At 55.5% G+C, this 27,976-nt stretch overlaps 1 protein-coding gene across 1 annotated transcript; it reads left to right on the top strand.

Moving 5' to 3' along the window:
- Positions 1–1,954: 1,954 nt before the first annotated feature.
- On the top strand, positions 1,955–26,915 carry CD151 (CD151 molecule (Raph blood group)). Its single transcript, XM_054390383.1, has 8 exons — positions 1,955–1,970; positions 7,991–8,093; positions 10,351–10,542; positions 17,938–18,012; positions 20,817–20,921; positions 21,783–21,938; positions 24,137–24,223; positions 24,918–26,915. Exons 2-8 carry the CDS (start codon positions 8,010–8,012, stop codon positions 24,975–24,977), a joined length of 759 nt encoding a protein of 252 aa, XP_054246358.1. The 5' UTR covers positions 1,955–1,970; positions 7,991–8,009; the 3' UTR covers positions 24,978–26,915.
- Positions 26,916–27,976: the final 1,061 nt, after the last annotated feature.

Here is a 27,976-nt window from a genome sequence, read left to right on the forward strand (position 1 = left end):
AGCCTGGCAGAGGTTGCCCAGGGAGGTGGTGGAAGCCTCATCCCTGGAGGGTTTTGCAGCCAGGCTGGATGTGGCTGTGAGCAACCTGCTGTGGTGTGAGGTGTCCCTGCCCATGGCAGGGGATTGGGACTGGCTGAACCTTGAGGTCCCTTCCAGCCCTGACAATTCTATGATTCTGTTCCCAGCACTTTCCAGCCTGCTGAGCTGCAAAGTGAAGCCTCCAGCTTTGCATCCTGGGTTAGCAGGCAGCCTGGCTTCCTGGGTTGCCTTTCCCTTCTCAAAGGGCAGGAGTGTGGGAGCAACACCAAGCAGATGGATCAGTGGTAGGACACAAAGCTTGAGGAGCCTCAGGAGTGAGGATGCTTCTGAGCTGTTGCTTGCTTTGCAGGTGACCACACTGCCTGTGCCCTCCCACCCCTCCTCTCCCAAGCTCCCTTGGCTGATCTTTACTTTAGTTATTGATCCCAGGACTTTGTGTGGCCTGCTTCTCAGTGGCCCAAGTGCTGGAATTTCTCCTCTTTCTCCCCAGAGATGCTTGTTGTGGTCTAGGAGCTGCTCAGTAAGTGAATCAAGGTGTTTGAAGCTCTCAGCAGAGTGTTCCTTTTCTCAGGGAATGGAAGCAGAGGTAGTCCAAGCTAAGGTGTGTCTCCAGCAGGAGCTGAAGGCCTGTGGGAAGCTCTCCTTGAAGATATTAGGAGGTGAAAATGGTTCTGAATTGTGTTAAATTTCATCCACTGATAAAAAGTAACTTTTTTTTTTTCTTTTTAATTTAAATTTCATTTTCTCCTCCTGGGTGGTTTGCAAATCTCTCCTTATCCCACCCAGGCAAGCCAGGCAAGTCAGGAAGTCTTGCTGCTTCCAGCTCCTGCAAGGGGCACTAGATAAGAGCTGAAGCCTTGGGGCTCTGAAGTAGGTTGGTGTTGGCTGTGGATCAAAGGAACATTAATTCAGGTTCCAAAGAGGAGGGAGGGAGGGAGGAGAGGGAGGAAAAGCTGGGGAGGAACTTTTTAGGGTGTCTGGTGGTGATAGGAGTGGGGGGAATGGAGCAAAACTAGAAGTGGGGAGATTCAGATGGGATGTTAGGAAGAAGTTTTTCCCCATGAGGGTGATGAGAGACTGGCACAGGTTGCCCAGGGAGGTGGTGGAAGCCTCGGCAGAGATGTGGTGATGAAGGACATGGTTTGGCCTTCCTCATCTCCAGTCTCAGTCTCCCCTCTCCCAGCTCCAAGCCATTGTCCCTCATCCTGGCACTCCCAGCCCTTGTTCAGAGTCCTTCCCCAGCTCTCCTGGAGCCCTTCAGGTACTGGAAGGCTGCTCTGAGGTCTGCCTGGAGCCTTCTTCAGGCTGAACAGCCCCTGTTCTTCCAGCTGTTCCCACAGGGGAGGTGCTCCAGCCCTCTGTTCATCTTGGTGGCCTCCTCTGGACCCCCTCCAGGAGTTCCATGTCCTTCTACACTCTGTATTTTTGGTGTCAACCAACTGCTCTTGGTGATGCTTCAGCCCAGAGACTGAAGAGAATGGTGACTTCCTCTTGCACTTCTTCTCTGCAGGGTCCCAGCTCTAGCTCATGCTTTGCATCCAGTGTCTCATAACCCTTGGGAGCAGAGGATGGCCTTAAGCCAGGAGTTCTGGTACTGCCTGCACACCATTTTCCTCTTCCTGAGAAGTTCCCATGGGAGGGCCTGGAGCAGTGGTCACTTGGGAGCACTAACAGTAGCTGGAGCCTCACACAGCCCAGAGAAGTCTCCTTGCTGAGCTCTGCTGGACAGAGGGAGCTGTCATTGTGCATGTTAGCAAACCTTGATTCCCAGACTCATCTTTGATTCTCTCCATCACTCTTAGCATCTTCAGCTCTCAGCTTTCCTGACCCAGCAGAGGACCAGAGGCAGCAAGAAGAGAGGGGGTGGAAGAAAGCACTTGAGGAGGACTGAACATTTGCACTGGTGCTGGGAGCTTCTTTGGTGGTGAAAGGTCAGTGGCAAGACTGTTGACCCGTGGTGTCTATCATTTTGGGGGCATGGTGGGAGCTGTTCACTTGCAGGCTTTAGTGTTCCTCTCCTGGGAGGGCTTTATTTGCCTTCTGGCTGCTTTTTGGGCTGTGAGAGATGTGCTGGCAAGGCAGAGGCCTTTCCAGGGGCTGTTCAGTGGGGTGGGTAAAGTGGTGGGGGTCAGTTTTTCCACTGTAGAGGGGGAACTTGGGTCATGCTTTCAAAGGGAGCCTTGGTGGAGAATGAGGTCTTCAGTCACACCCCTGCACTGCATATACCAAGGTGAGAAGGTCTGCTCAGAGCTGCCCCAGGGCCAGGGTTATCAGACCCAGCTCAGACAGACTCCAGTGTGGCCACACCTTGCCCTCCACGCCAGCAGTGTGCCCACTGCCTGGGTGAAGTGGTTGCATTGGCAAGGTGCTGACCATGGAGAAAGAGAGGCTGGGGGAAGACCTCATTGCTCTCTACAGCTCCCTCAGAGTTGGAGCCAGGTGGGGGTTGGTCTCTTCTCCCAAGGAACAAGTGCCAGGATGAGGGGAAAAGGCCTGAAGTGGCCTGAGGGAACGTTCGGGTTGGACATAAGAAACTTCTTGACTGAAAGGCTTCTCAAAGCCAGGCCCAGGCTGCCCAGGGAGGTGGTTGGATGCCCATCCCTGGAGGTGTTTCCAAGAGGCAGAGATGTGGTGCTGAGGGCCAGGGTTTGGTCCCAGCCTTGGCAGGGTTAGGGAATGGTTGGACTGGATGCTCTGGAAGGGCTTTCCCAACCAGAATGGCTCTGTGAGTCTCTGCTGTGCTTGCAGCCCTTTGGGAGCTGCAGAATCCCTGCAGCAGAATTCCTGCAGCAAGTCTGTCAGTGCTGGCAGAGGTTGCCTAACTAGAAGCAGGCATCACTGATGTGCTGGATCCCAATTTCCTTGCAAAATAAGGATGCTTTGAGTGGCCTGGGAGTGATTTCATTTGCTTTGGCCTCCTTCCTTCCCCATCCATCAGCCACTGCTTTGGGGCAGGTTCTGCAGCAGCAGCAGCCTGCAGGCCTGGCTTGGTCTGCTCTTTAATTAACTGCTGCTGTTCTCTGCAAGTTGAGGCAAACCTACCCAACCAGGCCTGTGATGACTAAATCAGTGTCTAGCCAGCAGGAGAATGTGCTGCATGCTTCCTGAGCTGGGCTGGGGGGGCCTGCCTGGATGTGCCTTGCAGTGATCTGAGGTGGGCCAAGCAGAGAGAGCCCTGCTCTTGAGATGTGCTGGGTCTTGAACATCTCCCCTCTGAAGAGAGCCTGAGAGCCCTAGGGCTGTTTGGGCTGCAGAAGAGAAGGCTGAGAGGGGATCTGATCAATGTCTATCAATAGCTGAGGGGTGGGGGTCAGGAAGGGGCCAGGCTCTGTTCAGTGCTGTCCTGTGATAGCACAAGGGGCAATGGATGCAAACTGGAACCCAGGAGGTTTCCCCTCAACAGGAGGAAAAACTTTTTGGGTGTGAGGCTGTTGGAGGCCTGGAGCAGGCTGCCCAGAGAGGTTGTGGAGTCTCCTGCTCTGGAGACTTCCAAGCCCCAGCTGGCTGTGTTCCTGTGTGCCCTGCCCTGGGTGACTCTGCTTTGTCAGAGGGGTTGGACTGGAAGATCTCTGGAGGTCCCTTCCAACCCCTCCCATTCTGTGAGTCTCTTGTTCTGTGATTGTATGATTTGGGTGGCTCAGCACACACCACACAGCAGCTGTCTGTGCAGGGCTTGTGTTCCCAGGTGCTCACACCTGCAACTGGAGCCAGACTGCTTCTGCTCTCCAGGTTGTCCTAAGGGATCAGTTTCAGTATTACAGACTCACAGAGTGCCAGCTGGGAAGGGACCCCAGGGATCACCTGCTCCAACCTTTCCAGGTGATGGTGCAGTTGCCAGGAGCTGGCCCAGCACCCTGCCAGGCTGAGTCTCCACACTGCTCACTGCAGGGCATCCACTGCTGCCCTTGGGAGATGATTCCAGTGTCCAGCTGTGCTCATGGGAAACATTTCCTTCTGCAGCCCAAAGGGAATGTCCCCAGCAGTAACTTGTCCCCACCAGCCCTTGTCTGCCCCATGGACTCCTTGTCACAAGGGAGTCTCCATCCTCCTGTAGCCACCCTTTGAGTCCTGCTGCATGGTGCTAAGGTGTGCCCTCAGCCTTCTCTTCTCCAGGCTGATCAAACCCAGCTCTCAGCCTCTCCTCACCTGGCAGAGAGCTTCCAGGCCTCTGATCACTCTCCTGGCTCTTCCCTGGACACTTTCCAGCCTGCCCACATCTTTTTCGTACAGCAGGGACTAAAACTGGGGGGTCCCAAAACTTGGGGTTCCAAGCCTCCAAACCTTGGTGACACTTGAGAATGTTTCCTCTTGTCCTATCCCTTGAGAGAGGAGACCAACCCCCACTTCACTCCCACCTCCTTTCAGGGAGCTGTAGAGAGCAATGAGGTCTTCCCTCAGTCTCCTCCAGGCTGAACACCCCCAGGTCCCTCAGGTGTTCCTCTCCAGCCCTGTTCTCCAGACCCTTCACCCCTTTGTTGCCTTTCCCTGTACATGCTCCAGCCCCTCAATGTCCTTCTTGGAGTGAGGGGCCCAGAACTGAAGATGGGTAAGAAGGCTGGGAACAGTCTTTTGAAGGAGGGCCTGTTGGGACAGGCCAAGGGGGGGTGGTTGGAACTGCAAGAGGCAGATTGAGAGTGGAGAGAAGGGAGAAATGTTTGCCCCTGAGGGTGGGGAGAGCCTGGCCCAGGCTGCCCAGAGAGGTGGGAGCTGCCCCATGGCTGGCAGCAGTGCAGGGCAGGTTGGTTGGGGCTGTGAGCAGCCTGCTCTGGTTGGGGATGTCCCTGCTGAGTGCAGGGCTTGGACTGGATGACCTTGAAAGGTCTTTTCCAAGCCAGCCCAGTCTGGGATTCTGTGAGTGTGTGAAGGAGTAGATGAGCTTGAAAGGTCCCTTCCAACCCAACCCAGTCCATGATGCTGTGATTGTGGCCTCCCTGCTGCCTGTGCCTTGGGAAAGGCATTTCACAGCTCTCTCCTGTCTCTTGCTTTCCCTGCAGAGCAGCATGGCTCCCTCCAGCCTCAGGCTGTCCTTGCAGGAGCTGGCAGCTCCCTCTGTAAGGCCAGGAGACCACACATGGCTTCCAGAAAGAGTCTGCAGGGAGCTGCCTGCCCCCAAGCAGCTCACAGTGTGAGTCATGAAGCCTGCAGAGGCTTCATGCCAGCAGCTCTGCTCCTGCCTGGGAAGGGTGGATCAAGCCAGGGACAGTCCTGATGGCCTTCTGAGCTCTTGGAGCAGGAGGAGGGACAATTAGCATCCCCTGCTAGGGCCCAGCACCTGCTGTCTGGTGCTGTGTGGAGATACCTGCAGTGGCTTTTGTTTGGTCAGGGACATACTTGGAAGGGAAGGGGGAAAGATTCCTGAAAGCCTCAGGAGCAAGATGGGAACTGGGTCACAGTAACAGTTGTGACCATCTCCTGGCTGTCAGAGACAGGAACCAGGCTCAGTTCCAGCAAACCTGCAGTGGGTTTCTGTGGGAGCATTGTGGAGTCCAACCATTCTCTAATTCTAGCAAGGCTGGTGCCAGACCATGGCCCTCAGCACCACATCTCTGTGTCTTTACAGCACCTCCAGGGGTGGGCATTCAACCACCTCCCTGGGCAGCCTGTGCCAGGCTTTGAGAAGCCTTTCAGTGAAGAAATTTCTTGTAGTGTCCCACCTAAACCTCCCCTGGTACAACTTGAGTCCTGTTCCTCTCATCCCAGCACTTGTTCCTTGGGAGCAGAGCCCAACCCCCACCTGGCTCCAGCCTCCTCTCAGGAGCTGTAGAGAGCAATGAGGTCTCCCTCAGCCTCCTCTTCCCCACAGTAAACACCCCCAGCTCCCTCAGCTGCTCCTCCCCAGCCCTGTTCTCCAGACCCTTCCCCAGATTTGCTGTCCTTCTCTGGACCTGCTCCAGCTCCTCAATGTCCTTCCGGGAGTGAGGAGCCCAAAACTGAACCCAGCACTCAAGGTGTGACCTCAGCAGTGCTGAGTCCAGGGGGACAATTCCTGCCCTGCTCCTGCTGCCCACACCATTGCTGCTCCAGGAATATTTTCCTCAGAGAAGGCTTTGCTGTTGGGATGGGTGGGCAGAAGGTCAAGCACAGCTCTTAGAGCCTGTTCCTGGAGGGCATCTGTGGTGGGCTGAGGTAGCTGCTTTGGGCTGTGCAGGCCCTGTGTGGCTGTGGGGATCTGCCTGCCAGCTGCCATTCCTCTGCCAGGGCTAAATGAGGCCTGTGGGAGCTGTAAATCTGTCACCTGCTTGTTGTCATTGAGAGCTAACAAGTGTTCAGCACAGACCCTGCCACCAGCATGCAGCCCCCTCCTGCCCTGGGCCTTTTTCTGCTGCAGCATGGTAATCAGTCTGAGCCTTGCTGGAGGTTCTGATGGCTCCTGAAGAGAACTCTGAGGAGTTCTCCATGATGCCTGCCACCAGCTCTGAGCTCCTACCTTTGCCAGTGCAGCAGCACCCTGCTGCCAGATGTCACTGCCAGATGTTAGCAGAAAAATGGGAAGTGGTGATGGGGGACAGGCCTGAGGGGGACTGCTGGTGAGTTCTCACCCTTGCCACCATGGTTTAGCTGGAAGGGACCTACAGGTCACCTCGTCCAACCCCCATGGGAGGGGACCCACAACCATGGCATCATGGACTGGGCTGGGTTGAAAGAGACCTTTCAAAGTCATCTACTCCAAGCCCTGCACTCAGCAGGGCCATCCCCAACCAGAGCAGGCTGCTCACAGCCCCAACCAACCTGCCCTGCACTGCTGCCAGCCATGGGGCAGCTCCCACCTCTCTGGACAGCCTGGGCCAGGCTCTCCCCACCCTCAGGGGCAAACATTTCTCCCTTCTCTCCCTCTTTCAGTTCCAACCAGCCCCCCCTGTCCTTTCCCAACAGGCCCTGCTCAAAAGTCTGTCCCCTTGTTAGCTTCAGTTCTGAGTTTCTAAAGCGCAGGCCTGGCAGGGATGACACCAAGCAAAGAGAAGCACTTTCCTGCAAACAAAATGCAGTCATGGTGCAGAACGGGAAGGTGCCCAGCCCAGCCTGGGGTCATCTGGCTCCAAAGGCAAAGCAACAATGACCAAACTAACCTGAGAACCACTGGGCATGCAGCCTGGCTCTGGGTACCCATCACTGGACATCTTTACTGCCAGGGGTGGGGGTGTGTGCTGCATGGCAGGGTTCTAGCTGCAGTGGGACCCCAGAGGAATCATGGAATCACAGAATGGGTTGGGTTGGAAGGGACCTTAAAGATCATCCAGTTCCAAGATCATCTAGGAATGTCCAGAGAAGGGCCATGAGGGTGAGCAGAGGGCTGGAGCTGCTCTGCTCTGGAGACAGCCTGAGAGAGTTGGGGTTGTACAGGCTGGAGAGGAGAAGGCTCCCAGGAGACCTTCTGGTGGCCTTGCAGGATCTGAAGGGGGCTCCAAGAAAGCTGGGGAGGGACTTTTGAGGGTGTCAGGGAGTGATAGGACTGGGGGGGATGGAGCAAAAGTAGAAGTGGGAGATTGAGATTGGATGTGAGGAAGAAGTTGTTCCCCATGAGGGTGGTGAGAGACTGGCACAGGTTGCCCAGGGAGGTGGTGGAAGCCTCATCCCTGGAAGTTTTTGCAGCCAGGCTGGATGTGGCTGTGAGCAACCTGCTGTGGTGTGAGGTGTCCCTGCCCATGGCAAGGGGTTGGAACTGACTGAGCCTTGAGGTCACTTCCAACCCTGACCATTCTGTGATTCTATGATTCTAGTGGGACACCTCCCACCTGCCCAGCCTGCTCAAGGCCTCATCCAGCCTGGCCTTGAACACCTCCAGGGAGGAGCCCCCCTGGGCAAGCAGTGTGTCTAACATCCCTGAGCTCATTTGGATGGCTTCTCAGTGGGTTCCTCGAGGAGCCTCTTGCAGGAGGGCAGTGCTAATGCTGGGCTTGGGGCAGAGGAGCTCCAGTGGTGACTGCCTCAGGCTCTTCTCCTTCCCTCGCAGCCCCTGCCGAGCCGGCGCCATGCGTGAGTACGCTGAGAAGAAGGAGACATGTGGCACCATCTGCCTCAAGTACCTGCTCTTCATCTTCAACTTCTTTTTTTGGGTAAGAAACTTCAGTCTGTCTCAGAGGCAGGGGAGGTGGCACTGCAGGTTTGGTGGCCTTGGGCTCCATGAGGTCTTTGGCACTGAGTGCTGCTGTCAGTATGGAGCCAGGTTTCAGCCCCTGTGGTGAAAACCCATCCCTTGGCTTTGCCTTGGCTGGAGAAGTTGTGGGTTCCCACTGCAGGCCTTGGCTCTTCCTAGGGCGTTGTTACCAAGGCTTGAAAACTACAGGGAGCTGAAAACATCCTTTGTGTGTTCACCTGGTTTGATTTTCCAGAGAGCCTGAGGACTCCACTCTCTTGCCATTCCTTCTCTCAAAGTGGCAGGGGGAGTGCTGGCAGTGGAGTGGGACAGCCAGAGCAGGGGTAACAAAGCTGGCTCCACACACAGCTTCCTGCACTTGTGCTTTCCACCACACAGTTACTGATGCTGAAAGATCCTAGAATCACAGAATGGCTCAGGTTGGAAGGGACCTCAGACATATCTACTCCAACCCCCTGCCATGGGCAGGGACACCTCCCACCAGGCCAGCTTGCTCAAGGCCTCATCCAGTCTGGTCTTGAACACCTCCAGGCAGGAGGCATCCACAGCCTCCCTGGGCAACCTGAGGCTTCCAGAGAAGATTTTCTTTTCCTTTGCTGTCTGGGACAGAACATTGGAATGTCCAGGTCAAACCTTCAAGGAAAACTGTCTGAGCTTCCTAGTAGCTGCAGAAACCCCAGGCCTGCAGAGAGAGAAGGGACTGCTGGAGTCTGCTTGGCTTCTCCATGTTCCTTTGCTGCAAGGGTTAGAGTAGAACCAGAGAGGCTGTTCAGCTCCTGGACTCCTGTTCCCTGGATGTGTAGTCTAGGAAGGACATACTGGACATGGCTGTCCACCAACAGTGGAAGCCTTGCTGATGTTTTCTTCTCCCCTCCTGCTAGGTAGCACCCCAATAGATGTGACATTTGCTTTTGATAGCCAAGGCCTGGCCCAGGCTGCCCAGGGCAGTGGTGGAGTCCTCATCCCTGGAGCGGTTTCACAGCCATGTAGATGTGGTGCTGAGGGCCACGGTTCAGTGGTGACCTGGAAGAGCTGGGTTGGACTGGATCTGGAAGGTCTCTTCCAACCAAAACAAATCTGTGATTCTGTGAGATCTTCCATACTTGCCCAGATCAGAGTGTGGCTCCTTGGGAAAGCCCTGGTCCAAGTGTTGCTGTGCACAGGTAGATGCTTCAGAGAGCTTCCACCTGAGGCTAAACCGGGCTGCCATGCTGGCTGCCTTGAAGCTCAGCCCCTCCCAGTGCACAGGAGCCTGCTCCTGGTGCCACCAAGACCTCTGGCAGTCCTTACTTAGTGTAGATCACCTTCTGGCTTATGTTGCTGAGGTGCATCCTGCTAGCCCCAGCCCTGAGAATCATAGAATCAGTCAGGGTTGGAAGGGACCACAAGGATCAGCCAGTTCCAACCCCCCTGCCATGGGCAGGGACACCTCACACTAGATCAGGCTGGCCAGAGCCTCATCCAGCCTGGCCTTAAACACCTCCAGGGATGGGACCTCAACCACCTCCCTGGACAACCCATTCCAGGCTCTCACCACTCTCATGCTGAAGAACTTCTTCCTCACATCCAGCCTGAATCTCCCCACTTCCAGCTTTATTCCATTCCCCCCAGTCCTGTCAGTACCTGATAGCCTAAAAACTCCCTCCCCAACTTTCTTGTAGCCCCCTTCAGATACTGAAGAGAGGTGAGGAGGTTCCTGCAGCAGGTACCCTTCACAGGATCACACAGGATCACACAGGATCACACAGGATCACACAGGATCATGCAGGATCACACAGGATCACAGGATGTTATGGGTTGGAAGGGACCTCCAGAGATCATCCAGTCCAAACCCCCTGCCAGAGCAGGACCAGAGAATCCAGCACAGGTCACACAGAAATGCATCCAGATGGATCTTGAAAGTCTCCAGAGAAGGAGACTCCACAACCTCTCTGGGCAGCCTGCTCCAGGGCTCTGGGACCCTTACAGTAAAGAAGTTCCTCCTCATGTTGAGGTGGAACCTCCTGTGCTGGAATTTCCATCCATTGCTCCTTGTCTTATCCCAGGGTGCAACTGAGCAGAGGCTGTCTGCTCCCTCAGATATTGATAGACATTGATCAGATCCCCTCTCAGTCCTCTCCAGACTAACCAGCCCCAGGGCTCCCAGCCTCTCCTCACAGGGCAGTGCTCCAGTCCCTTCAGCATCCTTCACTTCCTTGCTTCTCTCCCTCCCCCAGCTGGCTGGTGGGGCTGTGATGGCAGTGGGCACCTGGACCCTGGCTGAGAAGAGTGACTACATCAGCCTGCTCTCCTCCAGCACCTACTCAGCCACTGCTTATATTCTGGTGGTGGCTGGGGTGGTTGTGATGGTCACTGGCATCCTGGGCTGCTGTGCCACCTTCAAGGAGCGTCGCAATCTGCTGAGAGTGGTGAGTTTGCCTTTGCTTGGTCTGCTCTGGGGGGCAGGCTTCACCACATTTTTCCTTCAGCCATGCTAGAAGGGAAGGAAACATCTTGGTTGTGTTCTGTCCCAACCTTGTCCTAGAGCAAGGGTCTCTAAAGCCTGCAGCTCCTAACAGCAGTGCTGAGCCTTTTCCTTCTGCTGCTGAGCATTTGCCTTCACCCAAAGGATGTGCTCCCCGTGGGTCAGAAGTACAAAGCATGGTCACAAGAGCTGTACTTTGTGTGAGAACCTCTGTTTGAAACTCTTCTACCCAAAATCTCATTCCTTCTGGCTCTCCCTTCTTCCCTGCCCATCCCCTGCTCTCTTTTTGGAAAATGGGAAGAGGGAGCAAAATGATACCAAGCTGAGGGGAGTGGTGTGGTTGGTAAGACTGAAGGACAGGATAGAGCCATCCAGAGGGAGCTGCACAGGCTGCAGAGCTGGGCCCAGGTGAACCTCAGGAGGGGCAAGAAAGCAAAGAGCAAGGTCCTGCACCTGTGTTGGGACAATCCTCACTATCCATCCAGGCTGGGGGTGATGAGATTGAGAGCAGCCCTGCAGAGAAGGACTTGGGGGAGAAGCTGGCCAGGAGCCAGCAATGGGCACTGGCAGCACAGAAGGCCAAGGGCAGCCTGGGCTGCAGCCAAAGCAGTGTGGCCAGAGCTGGAGAGAGAGGATCCTGCCCCTCTGCTCTGCTCTGGGGAGACCTCACCTGCAGGGCTGGGGCCAGATATGGTGCCCTCAACTCAAGAGAGATATGAAGCTGATGGAGAGGATCTGGAGGAGGCCACAAAGATAGGGTTGGAGAACCTCTGCTATGGAGACAGGCTAAGAGAGTTGGGGCTGTTCAGCCTGGAGAAGAGAAGGCTCCAAGGAGACATAATAGCAGCCTTACAGTACCTGAAAGGACTGCAGGAGAGCTGGGGAGGGACTGTTCAGAAAAGGCTGTGGGAATAGGCCCAGGGGCAATGGTTTGGAACTGGAGCAGGGCAGAGTTAGGCTGGACCTCAGGAGGAAGTTGTGCACAGTGAGGCTGGGGAGACACTGGAACAGGCTGCCCAGGGAGGGGGTTGAGGCTCCATCCCTGGAGCCATTGCAGCTCAGGCTGGATGTGTCCCTGGGCAGTCTGCTCTGGCTGGAGCTGTCCCTGCTGCCTGCAGAGGGGTGCACAAGATGCCCTCTGAGGCTCCCTTCCAGCCTGATGCAATCTGTGAGGCTGTGAAATGGGAGAGAGCTGTACCACAGCTGGCTGTTAGTGGCACTGGGCTCCAGTCCAATGAAGAAGCTTTTCTACTTGCTTGTCAAACATCAGAAACTTTTCCAATCAGTTTCCTTCAGTTGCTAAAAAATTAGTTTAGTTTGCTTCCAACAACAGCAACAGAAAGCCACAGTTTTGATAAGCAGCTGCTTCTGTTCCACCTTTCCCTGTGTGACTTCCTGAGCTCCCTGCTCACCTACCTGCACTAAAGCCTCTGACCAGCCCTGGGGCTTCTGTTCTGCTCCCTCCCTATCACATCTCCCTGCCAGTCTGGAGTCTGGCACCAGGCACCTTTTGGTTTCTGGGCTGCAGTGCTGAGAGCAGTGACTGAAACACCAACCAGTGGCTGCTTGCTTCCCCAGCTGCAGAGCAGGATACTCCAGCAGCTCTTCACCAGCTCCTTCCCTTGCAAATCCTCCCCCACCTGGCTGTCCCTTTTGCCCTCCTGTTTGGATGGAGGAGCAGAAAGAGGAGTCAAGAGCAGGCCTGATGCTTTGAATTCCTGGTAACCCCTGTGAGAGGCAGAGCAGGACCAGGAAGGGAGAAGAGAAGACAGAGGAGGACACAGTGAAGGCATTGCTGGTGCTTGGTCATTAGGCTCTTGATCTGTAGCAGTCCAGCTGGGCCTTGATCTCCCTGCCAGAAGAATCTCCCTTTGCCTTTTGGCCTCAGCCAGAAGCTCTGGGTGAAAATCTGGTGGGGTTTGCTTTCTTAGCCTGCCACAGCAAAGGACTAATTTTCTCTTGGGAACAAAAGGGGGTTCTGTCTGCTCCCCCCATGGCCTGGGGAGTGGCTGGCTGTGACAGGCCTATTGTCTCCCCTTGCTTGGGCTCTGCTTTGCTTGCTGTGAGTAATCTGCACGGGAGACAGAGCTGTGCTTGCCAGGGCTGCCTCAGCCTGGCTGGGAGCCTTTGCCAGCTCTGAGCTCAGACAATCACCCTGAGAGCTCCACAGCCACTGCTCTGGGGGCTGTGCCAGCCTGTCCCAATTTCATACATTCATAGATTCGTGAAGTGGGTTGGGGTGGAAGGGAGCTCAAAGCTCCAACCCCCTGCCGTGGGCAGGGACACCTCCCACCAGCCCAGGGAGGGGACATCCACAGCATCCCTGAGCACCCTCTTCCAGTCTCTCCCCACCCTCACTCTCAACAATTTCTTCCTCATCTCCACTCTCAATCTCTCCTCTCCCAGCTCCAAGCCATTGTCCCTCATCCTGCCACTCCCAGCCCTTGGCCAAAGTCCCTCCCCAGCTCTCCTGGAGCCCTTCAGGTACTGGAAGCTGCTCTGAGGTCTCCCTGGAGCCTTCTCTTCTCCAGGCTGAACAGCCCCAACTCTCCCAGCCTGGCCCCACAATGGTGGTAGAGGTTCTCCAGCCCTCTGATCATTTTCATGGCCTCCTCTGGACCCTGTCCAACAATTCCATGTCCTCCTTGTGCTGGAGGCCCCAGAGCTGGAGGCAGTGCTGCAGGTGAGGTCTCTGTACCAGACAGCCACATGGAGGTGAGAGGCAGCACTGTAAGCAGCACTCTGCTGTCCCCAGTGCCTCCCTGGGGCATTTAAAACCCAATTGCTGACAGCTTTGGGTGCCAGCTCTAAAAGGCATGGCTGAGTTTGAGTTTGTTTTCCTGCTGAAGGCTCAGGAAGCTGGGAAGGTTCTGCTGCCCTGTAGCTTCTTGGGAGCAGACAAGCAGGGATTGGACAAGCTGACCTTTGAGGGTCACTGCTAACCCAAGGCAATCTCTGTCAGGAAGGTGAGGCCAGACTCTTCTCAGAGGTCCCCAGTGACAGGACAAGAGGTAATGAGCACAAACTTGAACATAAGAAGCTCCAGGAGGAAGAACTTCTCTACTCTGAGGGTGGCAGAGCCCTGGAGCAGGCTGCCCAGAGAGGTTGTGGAGTCTCCTCTGGAGACTTTTCCAACCCCACCTGGCTGTGTTCCTGTGTGCCCTGCCCTGGGTGCCCTGCTCTGGCAGTGGGGCTGGACTGAATGATCTCCAGAGGTCCCTTCCAACCTCTGCCATCCTGTGAGCAGGGCACATCCCTGCAGCTCCCTGGGAGCAAGCAGACCTCTGTAAGAAAGCCCTGCAGCTGCTGCTGAAGAGCAGCCCTGTGCTCTGTGTGTGTCCAGGGTGGAAGCTGCTGCATGGTCCCTGGAACTGGCCCTGAGGGAATGATGAGGCAGATAAGGATAATGATGCTGGGTGGATTCCTGGGTGGCAGATGCACTAAAATAATTTAAAATTATTTATTTAAATTAAAATTATTTTTAAAAATTAAAAATATTGTGGCCTTCCAGGATCTGAAGGGGGCTACAAGAAAGCTGGGGAGGGACTTCTGAGGGTGTCAGGGAGTGATAGGACTGGGGGGAATGGAGCAAAAGTAGAAGTGGGGAGATTCAGATTGAGTACTTGAGATCATAGAATCATAGAATCATAGAATCAGTCAGGGTTGGAAGGGACCACAAGGCTCATCCAGTTCCAACCCCCCTGCCATGGGCAGGGACACCTCACGCTAGATCAGGCTGGCCAGAGCCTCATCCAGCCTGGCTGCAAACACCTCCAGGGATGGGACCTCAACCACCTCCCTGGACAACCCATTCCAGGCTCTCACCACTCTCATGGGGAAGAACTTCTTCCTCACTTCCAGCCTGAATCTCCTCACTTCCAGCTTTATTCCATTCCCCCCAGTCCTGTCACTACCTGATAGCCTAAAAAGTTCCTCACCAGTTTCTTGAGTACTGCTTTCTTGAGTACTGCATCCAGATCTGGAGCCCCTAGTACAGGAAGGATCTGTAGGGGCTGGAAGGTGTCCAGAGAAGGGCCATGAGGAGGAGCAGAGGGCTGGAGCTGCTCTGCTCTGAGGACAGACTGAGAGAGTTGGGGTTGTGCAGTCTGGAGAGAAGGCTCCAAGGTGACCTTCTTGTGGATTTCCAGGATCTGAAGGGGGCTCCAAGAAAGCTGGGGAGGGACTTTTGAGGGTGTCAGGGAGTGATAGGAGTGGGGGGGATGGAACAAAACTAGAAATGGGGAGATTGAGATTGGATGTGAGGAAGAAGTTGTTCCCCATGAGGGTGGTGAGAGACTGGCAGAGGTTGCCCAGGGAGGTGGTGGAAGCCTCATCCCTGGAGGGTTTTGCAGCCAGGCTGGATGTGGCTGTGAGCAACCTGCTGTGGTGTGAGGTGTCCCTGCCCATGGCAGGGGGTTGGAACTGGCTGAGCCTTGAGGTCCCTTCCAGCCCTGACACTTCTGTGATTCTGAAAGGTTTACAAGGCCCTTGTGACTCCCAAGGCTTTAAGGTCTCTTGGATGTTTGTTTCTGTCCACCATGACCAGCCAGGCTGTGGTGGCAGCACCCAGCTCTGCTTGAGTGCCTCTGGCATGATGACAGAGCACAGGGAAAAGCAAATGAAGAAAGCTTTCTGGTTCATTGGTTGTTCTCAGCACCCTGCCACCCTTCCTGGGAATCACCAGAGTTGTTTTGGTTGGAGCCTTGCAGCTCACCCAGTCCAACCATTCTCTAACCCTGCCAAGGCTGGGGCCAAACCCTGGCCCTCAGCACCACATCTCTGCCTCTTTGAAACACCTCCAGGGATGGGCATTCAACCACCTCCCTGGGCAGCCTGGGCCAGGCTTGGAGAAGCCTTTCTGGGAAGAAGTTTCTTCTAATGTCCAACCAAGAGGCCATTTCCTCTTGTCCTGTCACTTGTTACTAGGGAGAGGAGAATGACCTCCTTTCAGGGAGCTGTACAGAGCAATGAAGTCTCCTCTCAGCCTCCTTTTCTGCAGGCTGGACAACCTCAGTTCCCTCAGCTGCTCCTCACCAGCCCTGTGAGGCCTCCTTTGCTCATATCCTGCCCCCTCCTTGGCTGAGCAATGATGTCAGGGCAGCTAGGGTGGAACTAGGTCCCACCAAAAGAAAGCCAGCCTTTGTCTCCAGCCATGCCAGTCCTTTCCTTCCCCCTTCCAACCTCCTGGGAGCTTTGGGACCAGCCTTTAGCTGCCTGCACTGCCTGGGTGACTCATGGCCCTGCTATGAATGGGTACCTTGTACAGACCTCTGCAGGAGGGTCAGCATGGGGCTGGGTGGTGAAAGCCTGAGATTGTGTGCTCAGATTGGAGCCCTGTCTGCAGAGAGCACCCAGCTGGCCCTTCTGCCAGCTGCTGAGTCCCAGCAGGGCCCAAGGAGGCAGCCTGGCTGCTGTGTCTGAGGTGGTTTATTCCCCCAAGGGGGCATGGAAGTACCTGGGGAAGAAGAGTGCACTGTGGGGGCATAACTCTGGTACAGTACAGGCCAGCTTGCTGTGTCCAGGTCTTCACTGTCCTCCTTTCTGCCAGGGAAAGGTGGTTTGGTGTCCAGCTGCATTTGTAGGGAGCCATTGGCTTTGTCCCTTGCCTTCAAGTCAGGGGTAAGAGAGGAGATGGGAGATAGTTTGGGTGTCAAGCAGAAGGGGCCAGGCTCTTTCCAGTGGTGTCCTGGGACAGGACAAAGGGCAGTGGGTACAAACTGGAACCCAGGAGGTTCCACCTCAACATGAGGAGAAGCTTCTTTGGTGTGAGGGTGCTGGAGGCCTGGAGCAGGCTGCCCAGAGAGGTTGTGGAGTCTCCTTCTAGAGACTTCCAAGGTCCATCTGGTGTGTTCCTGTGTGCCCTGCCCTGGGTGCCCTGCTGTGGCAGGGGGGTTGGCCTTGACCTTGGTAAGGCTTTTGACACAGTCTCCCATACCATTCTTGTGACTAAGCTCAGAAGGTGTGGGATGGAGAGCAGACAGGGAGGGGGATGAGGAACTGGTTACAGGAGAGAGTTCAGAGAGTGGTGGTCAGTGGTACCAGGGCCAGCTGCAGAGCTGTACCCACTGGAGTCCCCCAGGGAGCAGTGCTGGGTCCAGTCCTGTTCAACATCCTCATCAGTGACACTGATGAGGGGACAGACAGACAGACAGACAGAGTGTGCTCAGCAAGGTTGCTGATGACACCAAACTGGGAGGCTTGGCTGAGACACCTGAAGGCTGTGAAACCATCCAGTGAGACCTGGGCACTGAGAGCTGGGCACAGAGGAACCAAATGAGGTTCAACAAGGATGAGAGCAGAGTCCTGCAGCTGGGCAGGAAGAATAAACTGCAGCAGGACAGGCTGGGAGGGGATCTGCTGCAGAGCAGCCCCAAGGAGAAGGACCAGCAGCAAGTTCTGCACAGGACACCAATGTGCCCTGGGGGCCAAGAAGGCCAAGGGGGTCCTGGGGGGCATTCAGAGGAGTGTGGCCAGCAGAGCCAGGGAGGTTCTGCTCCACCTCTGCTCTGTTCTGGTGGGACCTCACCTGGAATATTGCTTCCAGTTCTGGGCTCCCCAGTTCAGGGATCTGTTGGAGAGAGTCCAAGGAAGGGCTCCAAGGATGCTGAAGGGACTGGAGACTGCCTGGGGAGGAGAGGCTGAGAGCCCTGGGGGTGGTTAGTGTGGAGAGGAGAAGGCTGAGAGGGATCTGATCAATGTCTATCAATAGCTGAGGGCTGGGGGTCAGGAAGGAAGGGACAGGGACAGGCTCTGCTCAGCTGCACCCTGGGATAGGACAAGGGGCAATGGATGGAAACTCCAGCACAGGAGGTTCCACCTCAACATGAGGAGGAACTTCTGCACTGTGAGGGTGGCAGAGCCCTGGAGCAGGCTGCCCAGAGAGGTTGTGGAGTCTCCTTCTCTGGAGCCTTTCCAGCCCTGTCTGATGTGTTCCTGTGTGACCTGTGCTGGGTTCTATGGCCCTGCTCTGGCAGGGGTTGGACTCAATGATCTCCAGAGGTCCAATCCAACCCCTCACACCCTGTGATGCTGTGATTCTATGATTTTGATTGTTCTGGCCTGGGGAGCAGAACTCTTACAGGGACTTGGTGTGAGGTCCTTCTGATGGCTGGATCTCCTGTCTCTTCAGCTTTATCTACAGAGAGCTGAATTGAATAGCAGCCTCTGGGATTGATCTTTTCCTGCCCTCTTGAGGTCCTCATCCCAGCCCCCTGCCTTAGGACCCTGCTGCAGGAAAGGAGGGACAAAAAGTTGTGCATTTTACCAGCTAATGAAAAGCTGCCTCCCAGCATCTCCTTGCAGTCTGTTCTCATGTCCTGCTCTCTCCATTCTTTTGCAGTACTTCATATTGCTGCTGTGCATCTTCCTCCTGGAGATCATTGCTGGCATCCTGGCCTATATCTACTACCAGCAGGTGAGTGGACAGCAGCCCTTGGAGACTCAAAGCAGGGGGAGGAAACAGCCCAGGCCATTTCTACAGCCAGAATTAGGTTTGGAAGCTTGGAACCCCAAGTTTTGAGACCCTCCAGTTTCAGTCCCTGCTGTGCAAAAAATCATGTGGGCAGGCTGGAAGGTCCAGAGAAGGGCCAGGAGAGTGATCAGAGGCCTGAAAGCTCTCTGCCAGGTGAGGAGAGGCTAAGAGCTGGGTTTGATCAGCCTGGAAAAGAGAAGGCTGAGGGCAGACCTTAGCACCATGCAGCAGGACTCAAAGGGTGGCTACAGGAGGATGGAGACTCCCTTGTGACAAGGAGTCCATGGGGCAGACAAGGGCTGGTGGGGACAAGTTGCTGCTGGGGACATTCCCATTGGGCTGCAGAAGGAAATGTTTCCCATGAGCACAGCTGGACACTGGAATCATCTCCCAAGGGCAGCAGTGGATGCCCTGCAGTGAGCAGTGTGGAGACTCAGCCTGGCAGGGTGCTGGGCCAGCTCCTGGCAACTGCACCATCACCTGGAAAGGTTGGAGCAGGTGATCCCTGGGGTCCCTTCCCAGCTGGCACTCTGTCACTCTGTGAGCTTGGCTGTGCTTCACCTTTCCACATGTCTGCCCTCACTCCCCTCTCCTCTCCTTGGGTTATTGACTGTTTAAGCAAGGTGGTGGTGGTTGCTCCTGGGAGGCTGCTCAGCTCCTTCCTGTGGTTCACCTTTGTGCACTTCCTTTCTGCAAACCTTTGCAGAAGACAACTTTGAGGTTGTGTAGATCTAGGAACCCTCCTCCTGCACCTCAAGGAGTACTGCAGGCAACTGAAACCACTTCAGTGCCACTCAGGATGTTGAGGAGGCAGGAGGAGTTCCTGATGAGTCTCACAAGCTACCTGCCACACTCTGGTGGTCCAGCTGAGAGGTCCTTTCAGGTCAAGAGGTTTTTTCAGAGCTCTCCTGGAGCACAGGCTCCCAGCAGCTGCCATTCTCACTTGGCACCTTCTGCAGTGGCAGAGGGCAGAGGCTCCAGATCATCACTCTGGTTTCAAAGGGACTGTAACCCCCAGGGTCCAAGCAGCCTGCCCAGCTGCTCTCCTGCCTGGAAATGGGTTGGGAATGGCAGATTAGGATTGCTGGCCAGGGGCTGTCTGAAAAGCAGCTGGACATCCCCACTTGTTGGCTTCACTGCCAGCATTCTTTGCCATTCCTTTGGCTCTTGGACCTTCTGTGCTTGGCCTCACTTAGATAGGCCCTGGTGATTTATGAGGAGCCAAGGAACCCTGCTGGCTCCTGCCAGGAGGGATCAGGGTGTGCTTAACAGGGAAAGAGAATCCTGGCAGGCATGGCAGGAAGCCAGGCTCCATCTCTCCATCCATGTAAAGACATGAGGAAGAGGGAGGGGATTCTGCCCCTCTGCTCTGCTCTGCTCACACCCCACCTGCAGCACTGCCTCCACTTCTGGGGCCCCCAGCACAAGAGGGACCTGGAGCTGCTGGAGAGGGTCCAGAGGAGGCCACCAAGATGAGCAGAGGCTGCAGAACCTTCCCTGTGGGGCCAGGCTGGGAGAGTTGAGGCTGTTCAGGCTGGAGAAGAGAAGGCTCCAGGGAGACCTCAGAGCAGCTTCCAGTACCTGAAGGGCTCCAGGAGAGCTGGGGAGGGACTTTGGCCAAGGGCTGGGAGTGCCAGGATGAGGGACAATGGCTTGGAGCTGGGAGAGGGGAGATTGAGAGTGGAGATGAGGAAGAAATTCTTGCCAGTGAGGGTAGGGAGAGACTGGCACAGGCTGCCTCCTGCCTGGAGGTGTTGAAGGCCAGGCTGGATAAGGCTCTGAGCAAGCTGGGCTGGGGGGAGGTGTCCCTGCCCATGACAGGAGCTTGGGGCTGGCTGAGCTTTGAGCTCCCTTCCAACCCAAGCCAGGATTCTGTACCCTCTGTGTGAGGTAGGTGCTGTCCCTATGGGGTTGGACAGTCTGAGTGTTCCCCAGGGACAGTGACCTGCAGGCTGCACTTTGCAGGTGTTTGACCTCTCACTCACCACTTGCTGTGTAGAACAGAAGGTGTGTAGGGAGGCCTCCCAGCTGTGCCAGTCACTGCCCCCATCCCAAGTGCATCTTGGTGTCCTTGGTTGGTGTGGGAAGCTCAGGATGTCCCAGGTGGGGCACTGGAGCAGTGTTGCTGTGTGACTCAGAGCCCTCTTAGCACTTTCTGGCTGTCACCTGAGTGGGTGAGAAGGCTTCAGGCAGGTTAAAAGAGCCTCCAGAGCAGGAAGTGTTGGAATCCAGTCCCCTGCAGGTGGCAGTGGTTAATGAGGATGCTTGCAGGCATGCTGTGCTTGCAGGATTTGCCCCTCTGTCACCCTTCCTTGTGCACTCACACACCTCATTGCCTCTCCTGCTGATCCAGGAGGTGTTCAGCCAGGTGGCATTCAGTCCAGGATCTCCTTTCTTCCTTCTCCTGGACAGAAGGAGTTGGGCTTCAGAGGGACAAAAGTGCAGCTGGTCTCCCAGGCATAGTTTTCTGTTCTCTTTGATGCTGGCATGCCTTGACAGTCTTACTGAAGGGGAGAAGTCACCTGGTGAAGTGTGAGAGGCTGAAATGTGGCCCTGGGGCACCTGGTGCCAGGTACTGACACACCGTCAGCTGGCACTGGCTGGGCCAGCCTGGGGCAAGATCACCTGGAAGGATTCTCTACCTTCCACTGCTTGCCTCTTGGAGCTGAGGCACTGAAACAACACTGGGGTTGTGCCAGGGAGTGAGTTTCCTTTCTGGTTGTATCCCACTTGTCTCTCCTGTCCAGCTGAGCATGGAGCTGAAGCAGAATCTGAAGACCACCATGACCCAGAAGTACAGGAAGGAGGGGGAGGAGAGCGTTACCAGCGCCGTCGACAAGCTGCAGCAGGAGGTGGCAGTCTCTGGAGGCAGGCAGAGGGAGGCCAAGCTCCAGGGCTTTCCAGTCAAGCACACAAAAGGCTCCTGCCAGCCAATATACAGATATTGGATGCCCCTCTCCCTGGAGGGGTTCAAGGCCAGGCTGGATGAGCAGCCTGGGCTGGTGGGAGGTGTCCCTGCCCATGGCAGAGGGGTTGGGACTGGAGATTTGAAGTCCCTTCCAACCCAACCCATTCTGGAATGTGCTGACCAGGGAGGTGGTGGAGTCACTGTCCCTGAAGGGGTTCCAAGAAAAGCTTGGATGTGGCACTTGGAGCCAGGGGTTAGTTGTCAGGAGGTGTTAGGTATTGGGTAATAGGTTGGACTTGATGATCTCTGAGGTCTTTTCCAACCTGGCTGATTCTGTGAATCTATGAACACAGTGCTGGGTTGTGGCCAAGCCCCCAAGCCTCCTGCTTCCAAAGGAAGTGGAAAAGCAGAACATCTCTAAAGGACTTTGTACAGCTACACTCAGCAATGGAGCTCCCAGCACTTGGGCTGCAGCTCCTAACAAAGGATTTGGCTGAAATTGCCCCCCACAAAAAAAAACCTAAACCCAAAGGCAGGCAGCTGAAGTTGTGGAGGCTCCAAGCCTGGCCAGGCTGGATGAGGCCCTGAGCAAGCTGGGCTGGTGGGAGGTGTCCCTGCCTGTGGCAGGGGGTTGGGACTGGATGGGCTTTAAGGTCCCTTCCATCCCAACCCCTTCTGTGAATCCATGAATATGTGGAGCTCCCCTGTGAGGGAGGGTGAAGGGCAGGGCTTGGGGTGGGATGCTAGGGGTGGAGATGGAGGCTGCAGGGCTTGAAGGCTGAGCCTGTGCTCTCTGTGCCACCAGTTCAAGTGCTGTGGGAGCAACAACTACACGGACTGGGCTGACAGCCAGTGGATCAAATCTGCAGAGGCCAGTGGGAGGAAAGTCCCAGACAGCTGCTGCAAGACCATCACCGACCTGTGTGGCCGCAGAGACCACCCCTCCAACATCTACAAGGAGGTAAAGGGCAAACTGGCTTCAGAGCCCCCTGCAGCAAAGCACAGGGAGGAGCTGGTGGGCAGAGAATGAGGCTGCTGGGTTATTGCTGCAAGCTGGCAGCAGGATTCCTGTCTCTGGTTGAGCATTCAGCCAGCCAGGGGCTCTGGAGGCTGCCAGGTGGCTCTACAGGAGAGAAATGGACAGGGGGAGGTTTGGGTCCCTAGGCAGATGCTGCAGATCATCTTTTTGAGCCCCTCACTCCAAGAAGGACATGGAGGGGCTGGAGTGTGTCCAGAGAAGGGCAATGAAAGCAGTGAAGGGTCTGGGGATCAGGTCTGGGGAGGAGCAGCTGAGGGAACTGGGGGTGTTCAGCCGGGAGAAGAGGAGGCTGAGAGGAGACCTCATTGCTCTCTGCAGCTCCCTGGGAGGAGCTTGGAGCCAGGTGGGGTTGGGCTCTGCTCCCAAGTGACAGGACAAGAGGAAACAGCCTCAAGTTGCAGCAGGGGGGGTGTAGCTTGGGCATTAGGGAAAAAGCCTTCCCCAGAAGGGGTTGTCAAGCCCTGGGACAGGCTGCCCAGGGCCATGGTGGAGTTCCCATCTCCACTGAAAGTCTGTGTAGATGTGGTGCTGAGGGACATGGTTTAGAGGTGACCTGGTAGCATTGGGTTAGTGGTTGGACTTGGTCTTAAAGGTCTCTTCCCACCAAAACTATTCCATAGATTCTATGAAATGAGGTCTCAGAGCTCAGAAAGGATTTGATAGAATCATAGAATTGTTTTTTACTGATTTTAGTGGCTTTGGGGGACAAAAGCTAGAAAAGATCACATCAGGGAACAGGAGGAACTGCTTTGTACCAGGGTAGCTGGGGCTGACTGAAACCTGATGCTAGTGTGGAAAAAGTGAGGCCTTTGCCATCCCTCCCTGGAGGGCTGTGTGCTCTCCTCCCCTCTGCCTGCCTCTCTGGAGGTGTTCTCTGCAACCCCCCAAACCCCTTGGGGCAGTGCTGGAGCCCTCACAATAAACCCCTTGAGGTCACCATGGAAAACCTGCCTCAGCAGATGAAACACTTCCAAGTCTTTAAAAGGAGCTCTTCCAGAAATAAACCAGCACCAGGGGATGTTTTTTCCTGGTTTATTTTTGCTGTGTGACAACAAAACCTTGTCCTTAGGCAAGAGGGAAGGGCCACAGTGCCAGCCAAGGATGCAGTTGTGAGGGAGGGGCAGGCAGGACCTGGCTTTCCAGGTTCCCAGCCAGCCTCACTGCTGTCACAAATAGCAGTGGCAAAGCTTTGCTCTTAAAAGGCTGCTTGGCACCTTGGGGATCCTGCTGCTGGAGCTGCTCAGCAGCAGTTCCTTGGCCTTCTGGCCTGACAGGAGTCAGGCAAGGGCTAGGCAGTGCTGGGGGGGAGGGTACCTCAGAGAAAGATGTCACTCTGTGTGACATGGCCACTGCTTCTCCTGCACTTCTCCTGCCCACCTAGCAGTCACCTTGGCCTTGTTGGATGGTCCTCAGTCTGTAGCTCCTTGGGTACTGCATCCAGCTCTGGAGCCCCTAGTACGAAGGATCTGGAGGTGCTGGAAGGTGTCCAGAGAAGGGCCATGAGGATGAGCAGAGAGCTGGAGTTGTTCTGTTGTAAGAACAGACTGAGAGAGTTGGGGTTGTGCAGGCTGGAGAGGAGAAGGCTCCCAGGAGACCTTCTGGTGGCCTTCCAGGATCTGAAGGGGGCTCCAAGAAAGCTGGGGAGGGACTTTTGAGGGTGTCAGGGAGTGATAGGACTGGGGGGGATGGAGCAAAAGTAGAAGTGGGGAGATTGAGATTGGCTGTTAGGAAGAAGTTGTTCCCCATGAGGGTGGTGAGAGACTGGCAGAGGTTGCCCAGGGAGGTGGTGGAAGCCTCATCCCTGGAGGGTTTTGCAGCCAGGCTGGATGTGGCTGTGAGCAACCTGCTGTGGTGTGAGGTGTCCCTGCCCATGGCAGGGGGTTGGGACTGGATGAGCCTTGAGGTCCCTTCCAACCCTGACAATTCTGTGTTTCTGGGATACACAACATGATGCACTCCAGATCCTCTGGGTAGCTTTTCCAGTGGACCAGCCAGGGGAGGGGATGGCTCCCAGACACTGCTTCTTGTAGCATTGCTCTCAAGGGCTGCAGCCCCTGGGTTGAAGTGCACAAGAGGTTCAGATGAAGCTGATGTTCCATGTGGCTCCTCTCTCCCTGCAGAGTGGTTGCATTACCAAGCTGGAGAACTTCATTCAGGAGCACCTGAAGATTATTGGGGCCGTGGGGATCAGCATTGCCTGTGTGCAGGTACAAAGGCTTGGCTGCAGTTTTGGGGCTGCTGGGTAGAAGCTAAAGGAACCCCAGAGCTGGGGGGGTGGAAAAAAAAATATTAGATGGTTTTTGGGCCCTTCCCTGCCTGGCAAGGAGAAATTGCCAGGTTCTTTGAGGGCCTGAAGATTCCCTAGCTCCAAAGAAAAAGCTTTTTATTTTTGGCTTGTGGTGAAGGATTGCCTGGGGGAGAGAATTCTGCTGCAGGGCTGTGGGGAGGTTCATGGCAGACTGTCTGGCAGCCTGTGAGAGACCTCTTGTGGGCATGTGCTCTGGGTGGCATCTGGAGGAGTTTCCTACCCCACTTCATGGGCTTTAAGCCATCCCAAAGTTCTCTCTTGGCTGTGTCCTACTGAAGAACAGGGGGAGAGGGGAATAGAGGGGAGAGATGCCACCTCCTCCCGTGTTAGAGGGGAAACTCTTCCAGCTGCAGAGGCCTCTGGCAGTTCTTCCTCTTCCCCTCTGTGCTGGCAGGTAGCCAAAATCCCCCCCAGAGGAGCTGCTGGTGATTAATGAGGAGGATTAGCACAGATTATCTCTGCTGTGGCTGCTGGCTGCAAACTGGAGCTCGGTGTCCCCAGGCAGCAGCAGGCTGGGGCCAGGCTGCTGGTTGCAAGCTGCTGCATCCATGCTGGTTTCTCACCCCTTCCTCTCTCCTCTTCACACCCTGCAGATCTTTGGGATGATTTTCACCTGCTGCTTGTACAGGAGTCTGAAGGCAGAGCCCTACTAAGAGCTGCAGGAGCTCTGTGGCTGCCCCTCCGCCGCTCCCCTTAGCGCCTGCCCGACTGCCCACTCTCCACCACCACCACCACCACCACAGAACTGTCTGTAACCCGAGGACTTGGCTCTGCTATTCACTGCCTCTCCTCCCCTGCCCCTCTGGGGGACAGTGCCAGCCTCCTGGTTGTGGGAAGCAGGTCCTCTCCGCTGTCAGTAACCCAAAGAGCTGTGGACCTTCTGCCAGAAGCTTTAGCCCAGCAGTCCCTCGATGTAACTACCAAGCAGCATTTATCCAGGGCCACTTCTCTTGAGCCAAGGTGAAGGGATCAGGATGGTAGAAGAAGAGCCATGAGCAGTGGCTCAGCAGCAGCAGCAGGCCTTTGCTGAGAGGACAGATGATGTTTCTGTGCCGAGCTGGAGCCAGAGCTGAGTCTCTCACCCATGGAAGGTTTCTCTCCCTCTTCCCCACGCGTGCACCGGAATCCCCACGCAGCAGTTCTCCTCCTGAGAGGTTCCTTGGAGCAGGAGCTTCTCTCCTTGCTGACTGGAAGCACAGCTCAAATCTTGTCATGACTCTGATGGTGCCTTAGGACTTCCCAGCCATGCTTCCTCCTCTTCCTTGAAGCTTCTTCCCATCACAGTGCTCTTAGAAGCCAGCAGAGGCCTTTTGCCTCCAGTGATTCCAGAGCCAGGATGATGGATTGCTTCCTAATTCTTTTGGTCTGGTCTGTTGAGTGGCTTCCAGCAGGAGAGAGAGGACTTCAGCTTCCTCCTCCCTATCCCCTGCTGGGGTCTGGTGAAGGTCAGGTCTGTGGAGCTGGTCTATCTTTGGCCCCTTCGGTTCTGCCTTCTCAGCTCTCCCACACGTTGAGAGAGGAGGCCCTCAGCTTGGTTTGGCTCACTCACACCTCCAGGCTTGTCTCTTCTGGGCAGGAAATGAATCTCTGCAGATGTTTTGTCAGCCTCCAGAGAGCTCAGGAATCAGCTGAGGGGCTGCAATGACACCTGGAAGCCCATTTACTGCTTACTGGTCAGGAGAGTCAGCTTCAAGCAGTTGCCCCAGTGTACTTGGCAAGCTGGGAGTGCTGGCTTAGCTGCTGCAGAGGAATAGGCTTGAATTTAACTTTCCCTCTGCTTTGGGATCCTGGATACATGCAGGACACAGACATCACCACTGCCATGGACCTGGCACTGTGGTGGTGATGCCAGCAGGGTCTTGTGTGCCTCCTGGTGTTCCTCTCCCCTTCCTGGTGTGCCTGTTACAGCCCTGGAGCAGAAAGAGCTGTGGGGTTCTGGTGTTCCTGAGCAGTGGACACCAGCCCTTTCCCTTTCAGAAACAAATTGGATCCCTCTCCTGGCCTTCTGGTGGTGCCAGCTGAACCCTGTCCCCTGGCAGCAGAGAGCTAACAGGAGCAAAGTCAGCCAGGCCTCTGAAGGGTCTTGCAGCACTGTGTGGGGGGGTTTTAGTTCTTCCAGAGCAGGAATCTTGGGCTGGTGCTAAAGGGTGACTAAGTGGGAATTCAGAGCAGGTCAAGCTGGAACTGCCCCCTTCAACATCAGCCCCATGAAATAATCCTTAACTAATGCAGAGAGAGAGAGGGAGAGGGGGGTGGAGGAGCCCATGGGGGGTGTCCTCTGTTCCACAGCAGAGGGAAAGAAAAATGATCCAAAGGAGAAATCCCTGAATGATTCCTTGGTTTATAATCGAGTTCCTGACACCTATTGACTACTAACTGTGAGGAAGAAGGGTTGAACACATGGCTTGAAGCAGGATTTCCAGGTTCTTAAGCATATCTTCAGAGCTGCCTTCACCCCCTGCCCTGCAGATTCATCACCCAGGGCTGGGAGAGGCCAGGAAGAATGAGATCCCACCAGTGGGCTGCCTTGTGTCCCTTCAGTTGGTTTCTACTGGTGTGGGTTTTTTTTTTTTCAATGTAATAATATTCATGGCTTGTTGTTGTTTTTTTTTTTTAACCCAGTTCTAAGTTGCTGGCCAATAGAAAAATAAAGCTGAAGATTCTGTACTTGCTGCGTGTGGTAGAAATGAAGCTGTGAGGCCCAGGGATCCCTTCTGCTGCTGCTGCTGCTGAGGAGCTGCTTCCTCCAGAAGCTGCTCTGAGGGACCAGGCTGAGAGGGAATCATAGAATCACAGAATCCTGGCTTGGGTTGGAAGGGACCTTAAAGCTGATCCAGTTCCAACCCCCCTGCCATGGGCAGGGACACCTCCCACCAGCACAGCTTGCTCAGGGCCTCATCCAGCCTGGCCTTCAACACCTCCAGGCAGGAGGCAGCCACAGCCTCCCTGAGCAACCTGTGCCAGAGTCTCCCTACCCTCACTCTGAAGAACTTCTTCCTCAGATCCAATCTAACCCTGCTCTCCCTCAGCTTCAATCCATTCTCCACCCTCACAGCCAAGAACTTCTTCCTCATCTCCAGTCTCAATCTGCCCTCCCCTAACTCAAAGCCATTGTCCTTTGTCCTCAGAAGAGGAAGACTCTGCTGTGTGTCCCTGATCTGCCAGCCTGGCTCTGCTCTGCTGCCATGAGTGCTGCAGGCTGCTCCCTGCTGTGGCACCCTCAGAGCTGAAGTCACAGAACCTCAGGGTGCCAGGGGGTGATGTAGGTGCTCTGTGCATGGAGATGTGCACAGCAGCACTGCTCTGGGGGCTGTGGCACACCTGACTGGGCTCTCTGGGACACTGGGGGACCTCTCAGCCTTGTCACACAGGCTGCAGATCCTCATGTGCAGCGCATGGAGGCAGATGGAGCAGGGGTAGTACCTGCCCCTTGCTGGCCCAGGGCTGCCTGGGCTACCAGTCAGGGCAGCTGAAGAAGCCCAGCTGAGGGTCTGGATGGGCTGAGGGCTCTGCTGTGCTCTCCTGCACTCCTTGCCTTCCAGCCAAAGACAGAAACCTTTGCCTTTTCCATCCTGGCTCTCAGGACAGCTGTGCTGCCTCTGCCCACCACTGTAGCTCAGAGGGTTGTGAGCAGCAGCACTGAGTCTGGGTG

Source organism: Indicator indicator, chromosome 21, assembly GCF_027791375.1.
Source record: "Indicator indicator isolate 239-I01 chromosome 21, UM_Iind_1.1, whole genome shotgun sequence".
In the NCBI taxonomy this organism is placed as follows: domain Eukaryota; kingdom Metazoa; phylum Chordata; class Aves; order Piciformes; family Indicatoridae; genus Indicator; species Indicator indicator.